This window comes from Aquarana catesbeiana, linkage group LG13 (genome assembly GCF_042186555.1).
Source record: "Aquarana catesbeiana isolate 2022-GZ linkage group LG13, ASM4218655v1, whole genome shotgun sequence".
Lineage (NCBI taxonomy): Eukaryota > Metazoa > Chordata > Amphibia > Anura > Ranidae > Aquarana > Aquarana catesbeiana.
In genome coordinates this window covers 187612074-187625291 of record NC_133336.1, presented here as the reverse complement: position 1 = coordinate 187625291, position 13218 = coordinate 187612074, and the positions used below count along the sequence as shown (strand labels likewise).

The 13218-nt window shown below is 44.7% G+C and overlaps 1 protein-coding gene across 2 annotated transcripts in view; it reads right to left on the bottom strand.

Annotated features, from left to right (window-relative positions):
- Positions 1 to 1121: 1121 nt before the first annotated feature.
- The window catches only part of MTMR11 (myotubularin related protein 11), a 102817-nt gene continuing 90720 nt past the window's right edge, over positions 1122 to 13218 (bottom strand). For both annotated transcript variants that reach the window (XM_073609822.1, XM_073609823.1), the window contains 3 exons: positions 10462 to 10701; positions 7322 to 7594; positions 1122 to 3765 (listed from right to left, as the gene is read on the bottom strand). In XM_073609822.1, coding sequence (XP_073465923.1) covers positions 3616 to 3765; positions 7322 to 7594; positions 10462 to 10701 — 663 coding nt within the window. In that variant the 3' untranslated portion in view covers positions 1122 to 3615. The remainder of the gene's footprint in view (positions 3766 to 7321; positions 7595 to 10461; positions 10702 to 13218) is intronic.

The following is a 13218-nucleotide window of genomic DNA, read 5'->3' as shown; positions in this document are numbered from 1 at the left end:
AAATGATAATTACATTTTATAAGGTGCCCCCCCCCCCCCCCCACCCCTGGTTTATAGACCAGCAGGGGGCGATGACTACAACAAATTGGAGGAGAAAGCACAGCTGCCTGGAGGGTGACAACAATGCTGTACATTGGGTGCTGGGGGTCACACTGTTAAAGATGGCCTCAGGGAGATCATAAACTGGCAGCATCAACAAGTGTTTATTAATTTTAATTCCATCAATATATGAAAATCTTACACAACGACATTTACAAGGCAAAAGGGAATTACTTACTACCAATAAATAGAATTACAGAGATGTTATTGCTGGAGTATTAAATACATGACACACAGCTCCACCTTTAACTAAAATCTTACTTTTAAGTGCACTGGCCCTTTAAATGGTTATTTTGGGGGGTAATATCTTGCCCGTGCTGTGTCCTGCCAATGCTGTGTCCCGCCCAGGGCACAAGTGCACCATCTAGTCCAGCTACCAGCAGCATGTCAAACTCTATGAGAGGCTGATGGCGGCTTGGACGGTGCCCCTAGTGGTATGAATGTTAGGGCCGTATGTGCTCAGGGACGAATGCTTACAACACAAGCAGTCTGAATTTTGGGATTTTGTCCCTGGGCACATACTGCACTAAATGAAAGTTCTGCTGTGTGCACCATCCAGCCCAGTGTGCATGGGGCCTGTACATGGCACTGAAAGTATGGTGTTGATATAGCAATTATACTAATGTGTAGTTTATATATATATATATATATATATATATATATATATATATATATATATATATATATATATGTGTGTGTGTGTGTGTGTGTGTTTGTGTGTATATATATATATATATATATATATATTTTATATATATATATATATATATATATATATTTTATATATATATATATATATATATATATATATATATATATATATATATACAGTATATACTGTATATTTACACTGTGGAAGCTGTATGTGGAACTGAGCCATATATATATGAAGGATATCCCATTAACCTCCACTATGTATGAATATGCTGCCAGCAAACAGATGATGCGACACTGATATTCTATAGTAGATCGACCATAAACCATAATGTTGCTGATGTTTTGCATACCATATAAACCACACCTTTCATTATAAATAATTTGCTTTATTGAGCTTTTACATTACTACAAAATATACAAATAATCACACAATGCCAATTCAGTGTAGACGTCATTCCCCACCGAAGGGGTCGGCAGACACTTTACCAGACTCCACTGACAAGAAGAATTCGGGTAGCAGCTAAAACATATAAAACAAATTTGAAGAAGGAATCTAGTCAACATGGATTTCTAAGTTTTTAGTGGAGTGGGGAAAGGTTTTATCACCAGATCTTGGGTCCCAGAAGAAGATGTCTCCTACACCCAGCATGGCTATTACCAGAGTTGTCCAAGATGGAGAATCCACTAGAGAGTAGTTGATGAACGAACCTGTATCCTCTCGTGCCCTGGTGCCCAACCTGTGACCCTTGGGTAGTTGTTGTGCAGCCATTGGACCCCAGCAGTTAGTAATGGAAGTATTGATTTTTAAAGTGACTACAAGGGCAATGATCTCTAGCAGTCTCTTGCAACATGTTCCTAGACTATGCCTGACCCAATAATGTCTCCAGTCTCCAACCACACCTGTAGCATGTCCACAGATTCTGACCATTTTCTGTGGTATTTCCCCAGTCTTCTGTAGTATTACATATAATGAAACCCTTTGGTGATGTCAGGGCCACAGTTGAGGCCCCCCTATAACTCATAAGTTGATCACCACTGTTCTAGTGCATTTCTCAGAGATATATGGCCAACACAAGGCAGTGCCAATAGTAGCTTGGCTGAAAAATCTGAACTCATCACTGGGTAGAAATGGCCCATCAGGGTCCTTGATGGCAGGACCAAGCTCTGATTTAGACAGAATCGTACTTTAACATGATATATAGACAGTTTTCTCATAGAGAAAGGGGATGATTGTCCTGCCATTATTATAGCACATAAAATCTGGAAGGTAGAACAAAGGCAGACCTGTAAAGTGTAAAGCCTATGTCATAGTGGCGACATTTTGTCACTGGCAAAAAAAAAATGCCATAACCCCTGAGACTCATTTTTACCTTCACCTATGGCATTGGCAAGTGTCTCCCTTCCTGACATGAAATTCTGCATTTAGCCTGTTAGAGTGTGACTTTGGCTAAGGGAAAGCAGTAGCTACATTTTGGTTATGCTGATGCCAGCTCTGGCATAATCACCAGTATGGCATGGCTCTAAATCTGCCGTAAATGGATCTCCACTTTGTCTAAAGGCTTGAGTCACCTGCCATCCTTTAGATCCTGAAAGGAAGATCCTCCACCTCTACCACCATAGGGCCCGGCTCCACTAATCAGGGACTAATTGCTTCCTAAGAACTTTGTAGGAATTCCAAGATTCAGGGTTTGGCTTATCATGGTTGGAATAGTCACTTAATGGTAGGGTTTGGTCAGATTGGAGGCGGGCAATGGCAGCCCATAATACAAGGGGGCAGTGGCAGGCCATAATGCAGGGCACAGAGGCACCGCCCCCCTAATCCATGCACCCGGCCCCTAATCTACATGCAGGGTGGCGGATGCATGGATTTTAATGTTTTTTTTTTTTTTTTTTTAAGCACGTGATTAGAGCCCGAGGCTCTAATTGGCTTCAAAAAAGGCTGGACCCGGGGCGCAATAGTGAATTATTATTCGCTATTGTCTTCCTGATTCTTCTCTCAGCCAATCAGGAAGCAGCTCCTGAGAGCCGATTGGCCAGGGAGTCTTGGGACTCCCAATCGTGCCTCAAGCCACACTGGCCAATCATGCCTCAGGATACACTTCCTATTCAGCCCAGAGGAGAACGGAGAGGAGTCCCCCTGCATCCTAACGTTAGACTCCGCTGCTGCCGTCGGGGGGGATGCTAACACTTAAACATTTTTTACCTTATTGCAAGGAATTCATAAGGTAAAAATTGTTTCGACTTTACAAGCACTTTAATGCATAGAATGCATTAATGTAAAAAAAAACCTTTTACCTTTAGAACCACCTTAATTAGCTATCAGTCTGAGTAGCAGGCATCCCAAGGTGCTTACATTTACCTTGCCAGCCCACTCCCCCATCCTGCCCCCATGTGACCACATGCAGGCCCGGCGATTGGCTGCTTAAGCAGCAAGTGCTTAATTTTGACCACGTTCAGGCCTGGTGATTGGCTGCTTAGGCAGTGAGTACTAAATTATGAGAAGCAGCTGCTGATTCCGTTCTCAATACAAAGTGCTTAACTGCAGCCAGAAAAGACTGGTACAGAAACTAAAGGGACCTTACAGTACCTAATACACAGCCAGAGAGCTAATTATGAAAATCTATAGAGAGTATAGGCTTATTTTACTTATTTTTTCTTAAATATTATAGACAAGTAGTCTTTATATACAAGAGTCACTGATTTCCAGTCTTCTCTCCACCTTTCCGCATTGATTAGGTTAAACTGGAATTGTAGCTTTTTATGTGTCAAATACCCCTATATGTACAAGTCAGAAGAAACCCATCTGCAGATATCAGTGAAAAGGACGACTGTTCAGTATAGAGTCCCAGTAAGTGGTTGCTATCGGTTGGAAGAAGGGGTAAGGCCATTAGGGTGGCTGGGTACTCCAAGTCTCTGATCTTGGCTGTTTGTATGGAGGTTCCTCAGTCTGTCTTCAAGAATCCTCAGCTCCTCGACTAGGCTGGTCGCTGGAGGATGGCCTGCGTCATGCTATAATGAAAAGAAAAGAAGAATTTAGGGGGGGTGTGTGAACATAAGTCAGTGGTGGTCATCTTGAAAATAATGGAGGACCTCAAATGTGGTCAGCAATACTTTCAGAGGGCCACAGAGTACTGACGTGTTTTTGTGCACTCAGGAGCATTGCTTTGAGTTAGGCAGCTCAATCAAAATGAATGGGCTTTAACACACCTCAACACAATGTACAATAAAGAGAAAGTTGGAGTTATTATAGGAGTCAGTGGCTGCAAAAGAAAAAAAAACATCACTGATGCCAATGACCTGGCAATAATAACCTACTACTGTACATGTCAGAGACCACAATAATAATACTTAGCATTGGTGTCAGTGTCTGCATTACTACCCCCAGTGTAGGGTGTCAGACACCATAATAACAATCCTCAGCATTGGTGTCAGTGGCCACAATAATAACCCCCAGCATTGGTGTTGGTGGCCGTAATAATAACCCTCAGCATTAGTGTCAATGGCCACAAGAAAATCTTGCAGCATTAGTGTCAGTGACCACAATAATAACCATCGGCATTAGGGTCGGTTGACACACTAATATAATATAATAATAATATAATATATGCTGTTGATGTCAGTGTCTGCAAATAATAACCCCCCAGTATAAGTGTCATAAACTGCAATAATAACCCCCAGCATTGGTGTCAGTGGCCACAAGAATAACTCCCAGCATTAGTGTCGGTGACCACAATAATAATCCTTAGCATTGATGTCAGCATCTGTAATAATAACCCCCAGTATTGGTGTCAAAGACTGCAATAATAACCCCCAGCATTGGTGTAGGTGGCCGCAATAATAACCTTCAGCATTAGTCTCAATGGCTACAAAAATGACTCCCAGCATTGGTGTCAATGACCACAATAATAACCAGCATTAGTGCCGGTGGCCACAATAATAATCCTTAGCATTGATGTCAGTGTCTGCAATAATAACCCCCAGTATTAGCATCAGTAGCAGTGCTGTAACCACCCCACTCCCCTGCACTGGTGCATATTAAGAATGCTATTTAACCGCCTATTGGTGGTCAGTTGCAGTAATTTTTAACTCTGCCCCCCCAACCATTGGCAGTCAGTGCAGTAGCAGAGAAATGTAACCCCCTACCCTACACTCGGTGGTCACTGCACTCTGCAGCAATGAAAGGTCAGTGGCAGTGAAATCTAACCCAAAGGCCACCTTCCCTGCATTGGTAGTCAGTGGCAGTAAAATTTGTATCTGCAGAAAAAAGTTTAACCTCCGCACACAAAAAGACTGCTTTACAGTAAGAGCTGTAGAAATGTGGAATAGACTCCCCCAGAAAATAGTTTTAGTTAACTCAGTAACAGTGGAGATTGGTTTATAAAAATGTTCGTAATTATCAATACATAAGCAGGCTCAGTACCAGGTCCTACCCTGTTTCCCCGAAAATAAGACCTAGTGTGATTGTCGGTGATGGCTACAATATAAGCCCTACCCCCCAAATAAGCCCTAGTTAAAGTCCTTGTAGGTCTTATTTTCAGGGTAGGGCTTATTTTCGGGGAAACAGGGTAGGGCTTATTTGGGGGGTAGGGCTTATATTGCAGCCATCACTGACAATCACGCTAGGTCTTATTTTCGGGGAAACAGGGTAGGGCACGGAAACGTGTTATAATGAGGTCTGAAGGCTCCAAACTGAGGGGGGAAGTCAGGTCGCACACGGTGTCACCCTCATTCCTCTAAAATTCACCAGTCTGCTATAAACCATCTGGATTTAAGTCTATTGCTTGTGCCAGACATTCTCTCTCTAACCCAACTCACCAAGCACAATTTATAATGTACACAATCAAAGTGAATATCTAACCATCAGCAGAGACTTTCAATTGAGCTTCAAAGGACATCAAAACATTGCCATTAAGACTTTTAGCAGTAAAATAAACAAGGCATATCAGCACTTAGCCAGAGAATTAAAAACCATAGATAGTTAAACATCCGTACTGTTGTGAAAACTTTGCCTAGTCTGGTGCTTTAGTAACTAGGTAATTGGATTTTGAAAAGTTTGTCAATAGAGGCTTTAAAGCATATAAAAAAAAACTAGCTCAGCCTGCAGGTAAACCAATAAACATTTTAGTTTGGGTATCTTTCACTGCAGAACCAAAATCATCACATAATGGTAGCGCTACATTAAGAACAAGAATATATCCAAATGGAACCTAATCCAATCTAAATCCGAATATAAATTGTGCAAATCCCCCAGCAGGGGGCAGGATAACACAGAACATTTATAGAAGCTATGGCTGGAGGAGAAGAAGTGATAAATGCCACTGGCATTTCTGTTTGCGTAGCTAATAATTACGGTAGTTCCACCACTGATTCATGTTAAAAGCGACATAAAGCTTTTGTCACAAAAATATTTTTTTACTTAAAGGGTCAGTCAACCCAAAGCTGATATGTCAGTGTTTGGTAGACTTTAGAACAGGGTCCTCCAAACACTCTAAGCAAAGGACCAGTTTACTGTTTTTTCAGACTTTAGGAGGGCCGGACTGTGGCCAATGAGAGTAGAAGGCCCCAGACTTGGTGGTCAGTGGCGTAACTAGAAATAGCAGGGCCCCATAGCAAAATGTTGTATGGGGCCCCCCTGCAAACAGCCCCCCCCCCCCCCCCCCACAGCTGCCCTAGTGTCAATGCAGCGTGAGCTGTGCCACATACAGCGTGACCTGTGCCCCATACAACGTGACCTGTGCCCCATACAACGTGACCTGTGCCCAATGCAGCACGACCTGTGCCCCATGCAGCGTGACCTGTGCCCCATGCAACGTGACCTGTGCCCAATGCAGCGTGACCTGTGCCCCATACAGCGTGACCTGTGCCCCATACAGCGTGACCTGTGCCCCATACAGCGTGACCTGTGCCCCATACAGCGTGACCTGTGCCCCATACAGCGTGACCTGTGCCCCATACAGCCTGGTCTGCCTGTGCCCCATACAGCATGACCTGTGCCCCATACAGCGTGACCTGTGCCCCATACAGCATGACCTGTGCCCCATACAGCCTGGTCTGCCTGTGCCCCATACAGCCTCATCTATGCAGAGGAAGAGGCAAGCCACCCGGATCAGCAGAGAGCGGGATTGCCCGCTGTAATAGCTTTCATTTGAATTTCCCGTCTTCCCGGGGGCTCATCGTCACATAGCCCCACCTCTTGGCCCGACGCTTTTGATGACGTCACATGTCCCGCATTGGATCGGGGTTCTGTCTATCAAAGGCACCGGGCCAAGAGGTGGAGCTATGTGACGTGAGCCCCGGGAGCAATTATGGAGCTGGCTTTGTACACAGGGGCACAGTAATGCTGGGACAGAAAAGGACCTTCTTCAGGCTGCTGCCAAAAGGTTGGAAGTGCACATTTGTCTTCACATGCTGTAGCAATATTTTTGAACATTTGAACTCAAGATTTCAGAAGGGAGTCTATTTGGCCATGCAGGTAGGTGTCATGGCCAGGTGTCGACATACAGTTGACTATATTGTGTATTTATACTTGATCTTCATCTGCCAATTTCCAGCCATGTTTAGTTACCTGTGCCATGTCTGTGGTGTAGCGCAAGTAACATCTTTTCCATAGCGTGACCCAAGGCCCCACACTTATAGGAAGTAGAAGGTCCTCTGCGGGGCTGTAAGCGGTAACTTTACTCCTAAATGGTTTTTCTTCTTCCAGTAAACTCTCAGTAGACTGGGCACGGCGAGCCGTCCGCTTAGACACTGTACCGATTTTCCTTGGGAATAATGGAGACTGTAGGACGAGGGACCCCTTGGAGAGCATGTACACATTGCAGTTGTTGGAGACATTCATCTTGAGAAAAAAAGAAAAACACAAGTCAATGCACTGTATATATAATAGGAGGAATATACTATATGTCTAGAGCAGCCTTTCTTAAAGCGTAACTCCACTTTTGTTGAGAAAAAACATTCCCCTCTGGGTGATATATGTACAATGCAAGGATTTTACCAAACTGTGTTGCAGATTCCTACCTTTTGTCATTTTGAAGAAATCCCTGTGTGTTCCTCAGTGCTCATGTGGTAAGTGAATCTAATGGGAGTGGTTTCATAATTATCAATCAGCTGTGCAACTGCAGGACACTAATGAGGAAACCCGCTGGGCCTGCATCCCTTTAGACATGTTCCTATTGGGAGTATCTCACTAAAAATGACATTTTTGTTGCAGGGGATGCCTGAAATCTGACTTGTACATTAGGCAGACTTCTGGGAAAATCAGTGAGCCAATCACACAAGCAGGAAACGATGTTTCTGGGTGGCATTCTGTACACATTCTGTGTACAGAATACCTCCAGGTAGCCATATTGCATTGCATTTTCAGAAAATTATAGAGGCTGCAGATTGAAAAGGAAAGGTCATTTTTAATAACATTCAATTACAATATGACTTGTGTTGCAACTGTATACGCTATATTATTTTTTCTTTATTTGCTTTTTTTTTCCCCACAAAAGTGGAGTTACCCTTTAACTTTCTTACCCTGGAGGAACCCCCTAAAATAATTTTCAGGTCTCAGGGAACCCTATCTTACTAAAACCAGTTCATCAGGGGCCAGTTACAAATATGCCTCTAACATTAGTGGGCAATAGGAAGAATGAGACCCTTACAGACAGCTAAAAATATAACTGGTGTCATACTTTTGGCTTTGATAAGTAGCATTGGTCCTGGGGCAATGCAGGAATCATCAGATGGGAGACCAATCAACCACAGCTCAAAGAACCCCTAGAGCAGGGGTCTCCAAACTTTCTATACAAAGGTCCAGTTTACTGTCATTCAGACTTTAGGGGGCTGGACTGTGGACATTGGGAGCAGAAAATGTCCCAGCATCATTGGGAGTAAACAAGGCACCATCTTTGGTGTCAGTGAAAGAAATTGTGCCTGTTCGTTGGTGTAAGTGAGAGGAATTGTGCTCCAACGTTAGTGTCATTGGGAGGAATTGTGCCCCATCAAGGATGTCATTGGGCCCCATTGTTGGTGTCATAGGGAGGAACGGTGCCCTGTTGTTGGTGTCATTAGGAGGAATTGTGCCTCATCATTTGTGTCTTTCGGAGGAATTGTGCCCCATCAAGGATGTCATTGGGCCCCATTGTTGGTGTCATTGGGAGGAAACTGTGCCCTGTTGTTGGTGTCATTAGAAGGAATTGTGCCCCATCATTTGTGTCTTTCGGAGGAATTGTGCCCCATCAAGGATGTCATTGGGCCCCATTGTTGGTGTCATTGGGAGGAAACTGTGCCCTGTTGTTGGTGTCATTAGGAGGAATTGTGCTCCATCATTTGTGTCTTTGGGTGGAATTGTGCCCCATCAAGGATGTCATTGGGCCCCATTGTTGGTGTCATTGGGAGGAACTGTGCACTGTTGTTGGTGTCATTAGGAGGAATTGTACCCCATCATTGGTGTCAAGGGGGGGATTATGCACCATTGTTCATATCAGTGGATGTAATGGTGCTCCAAGGGCCAGATAAAAGCAAGCAAATGGCCGCTTCCGGCCCCCGGGCCACAGTTTGGAGACCACTACCCTAGAGGAACCTTAGCGTTCCATAGGACCCTGGCTGAGAATGGTTAGTTTAGAGTATCACTCTCAATTATGCCTCCTGAAACAGGGTAACCTGTGTACATATGGGCTGGATAAACAGCTACCCATCCCCATTCCACATCTATATTTTGTCCTGCAATGACGTGGAGGTCAGCAGGAGGAACCCCTGAAAGCTGCAGAGAACCCAGTAGATCAACATGCCTTGAAGTGTTGATTTTGCTGTGCACTTCTGATGAAGATGAAGATTTCTAGTGAACGGAGTGACTTTCTGGTGGCATGGGTAGCAGATAAGGTAAGTATTCGCAGACTTCTATTAAAGGTAAGGCTCTTTGCAGGTTATAGATTATTGACACTTTAAGGAACTGGACTTGCCCATGCAGGACCAAGTGGCAGATTCACCTAAAGCAAAACTAAAGGGTGGAATACTCAGCTTTCCTCCAACAGTCCCTTTCCCTTGCCAGCATATTCTTGTGTGTGCTGGTTTTTGGCCATTTTTATTGGCCGGCATGGGATGATGTCACTCCTGTGCATACATATACAGGAGCTAGTTACCTCTGCACACAGGGATCAGGCCAGCCACAAATAGCTCAGCTGCACATATACAGCTCAGTTTAAATGCCGGGGATCACTGTGAGTGGGCAGCCAGGTGTGTTTCATTGCAGAAGAGACATTGCCTGTCCCTTCTGCAATAAAGAGCCTTCCTGCTCACAGTGGAACTTTAGTTCCGCTTTAAATACCCATCCCCACTTTCAAATATATTCCCCTTACAGTTGCCCCCCTAGCACCGTGTTTAGTGGCTTGGAACAAAGAGAAATTACATTTGTTCCAAGCATAAGGGAGCGTGTGACTCTGCACCCTTACTCCCATGATGCAACACTCCCCAAGCGACCAATTTCTGGACTCAAATCTGTCAGGTGGGGGAGGAAAAGCTTTGGCCTTGGAGCTTACACAGGACTTCTGTTCTTCCCACAATGATGGGCAGACCAGTGGACAATGGGGGACAGTGAATTCCCTATGCTGAGAATTTCACAACTTCACTTTGGGGAATTTTAGACCTTTAAAATGAGTTGCCAGTTGGCCATGTTAAGATTCAATGGAGTTTAATGAAACCCCCTCTTAAAGCAAAGCTCACCTTATCAGCATTGTGCCCACTTCCATTGCCATTTAACACAGCCTGTTCCCTGACTTGATACACGGGGTTCCGGAACTGCTTCCTTCGCACATGACTGTAGAACAGGCTCCATTCCCAGACTGTTGGAGGAACGGCCCTCATGTCTTCTACTGGCTTGTAATCTCCGTTCAACAGGACCTTCTCTCTCACTATGTCTCTCCAACCATTCACCGGCGTGTACGTCTGGCTAGATGAGTGCCGCTAAAAGAAGAAAACGCATGCCAAATCAAAAGACTTTCAAAAAAAGATCAAATCCTTCTACACACTGATAAGTCGACATGGAAGTTCATCTTAAATATAACTTAAAGTGGAGTTTCACCCTGAATTTTTTTTTTATCAGAATTGGACTCCTCTAAACGTATAAAAAAAAACATTTAGAGGAAAAAAGTATTTTATACTTACCAGAATCGCCCTGTTGCTATGTAGTCCTCCTAATCTGCCACTTCCTGGTCCGTGGAGCTCCTCGTCACTTCCTCCCTCGCCTGTGCTCCTGGGAAATGACGTTTCCCAGGAGTCTGTGGCCAGTACTGTGACAGGAAATAACGCGATTTAAGGCAGATCACAGTGCCGAGATGTGTTTATCTATGTTGCCATAACAACCGGGCGGGACCTTCCTCCATCGCTGCCCGTTGTTATGGCAACTTTAGAAACAATAGGTGCTACGGCCACCGGTGAACCGCGCATGCGCGAGATCGAGAGGTGCATGCTGGTTACCCAGCATGCACCACTCCAAAGCTAATACAGGAAGAGATATCGATTGGGCTTCACATGCCCACAATCATGATGGCAACGGCCACACCAGGAGGAAGGAAATATTGAGTAAGAAATTTATATTTTTGCTAAATCCATAATGAACATTGTATATTCGTTTTGGCATTTAATTAGTAATAATGCTAGGAACTCTGCTTTAAAGAAAAATAATAAGGGTTTTGGGTAAATTATTAACCTCTTCCCGCCGATGGTACGCATATATGCGGCCTCACAGTGGGTGGGCTTTTACACTGGGGCACCGCATATATTCAGCCCTATGTAAACAAATTTATGTACTGAGAGCGCACGCCCTGTGTGCTCCCAGCACAGTCACTGGTGGGGACCGGAAAGCTCCCAATGCATACTTGTGATCGGGAGCTTTCCGGTCATGTGACCACTGTGACAGCCAATCACAGCGATCATATGACCCGAATGCCCGCCTCCGTCTCCCGCCATTTAGAAACTCTTAAAGGGCTAGGAGGTGGCAGCTGAAAGGGGTTATTAAAGCTAATTTCCGGGCAAAACATTAAAATGAAATACATATAAGGGAGCTGTTCTACCTGCTAAATGACTATATTTTTTGTCCGTTCAGTTCTGAGATTTACACAGCCCTGATAACCTCTAGTCTCTTTCACTCTTCTCTCTGTTTCTGTAGTTAGCACATTGCAGCACAACTGATTGGCTCCTTGTACTGCTTCTCCTTCTCTCAGCCAGAACAAATAGGATTTTGCAAGAGGCAGATACCAAATTAAAGTCAGATAATTACACTGCTTGTAGCAATAATCCCCTATTATAATGAAGCCGGTGTTCTATCGGATAGTGCCCGCTATCGAGAAGTGCCTGGGACGAATGGCGCATGCGCCGTAGGGAGCAGCACAATAGCTGATTTTACGATCAGCTGTTGTGACGGCGAGACGGCGCCTGCGCGCAATAGCCGACAGAAGAAATTTTTGTGTCAGATTGTGCCCCGTGCTGCCGAGGCGTGTTCATGCCGTTGAGGGGCGGATTTGTACATGATGGGGGAGGATTATTAAATGATGAGCAGTGCTTCTAAACACATATTTTACTGATAGAAAAACCCGCCCTTCAGTTGGCTAAACACGCCCCGCAAGCGTCCAGGAAGAATAGCAGAAAAAGATGTGTTTTGCAGCACTGGCCACCATTGAATAATCCACCCCCATCATGTACTAATCCGCCCCTCACTGACATGAACATGCCTCGCCAGCGCGGGGCACAATCTGACACAAAAATTTCTTCCGTCGGCTATTGTGCGCAGGCGCCGTCTCGCCGTCACAACAGCTGTTGTGCTGTGCATGCGCCGTTCGTCCTGGGCACTTCTCGATAGCCGCCACTATCCGATGGACTGGATTACATAGTTTGTATTTGTTGAAGGGTTAGAGATACATTAATTTGTGTCTTTTATATCTGCCTGGATTTAAAGGAGAAGAAGTATGGGGTTCATAAAAAAATAAAAATACACATTCATACTCATCTCTAAGATGCAGCATCGGTGTAAGGTTGCAGCTTTCCCACATCAGCTCTAAGCCCATGAACAGAGCAATCACATGACCGCTGATCATTCAGTTCTTGGTTTGCTCAGAGGGAAGACCAGTGACTGTTAGTCACTGCTCTCCCCCTCCAGTGCTCAACTGGAGTGCTAGGCTGGGCAGGGGGCGAGAAATGCTGACTCCAGGTCTCAGGCCCAATGAGAGGCCAAGAGCCAGATGTCAATCAGGCAGCTGGGTGGATCCTGCCAATAATGTCAGGATCCTTCCAGAGCCAGGAGCAGCTCTGCCACGTCAGCTGACAGCAGGCAATAGCTCACTATAAGCTGACTCTGATTCATAGGAGAGCAAAAGTAAGCGTACTTTTGTGACCCACAAGAGAAGTATGACCAAAAAAGCTCCAGCCATACTTCTCTTTTAAGCCTTAGTTACCTAAATTTGTGTGTACATTCGTACATATTTG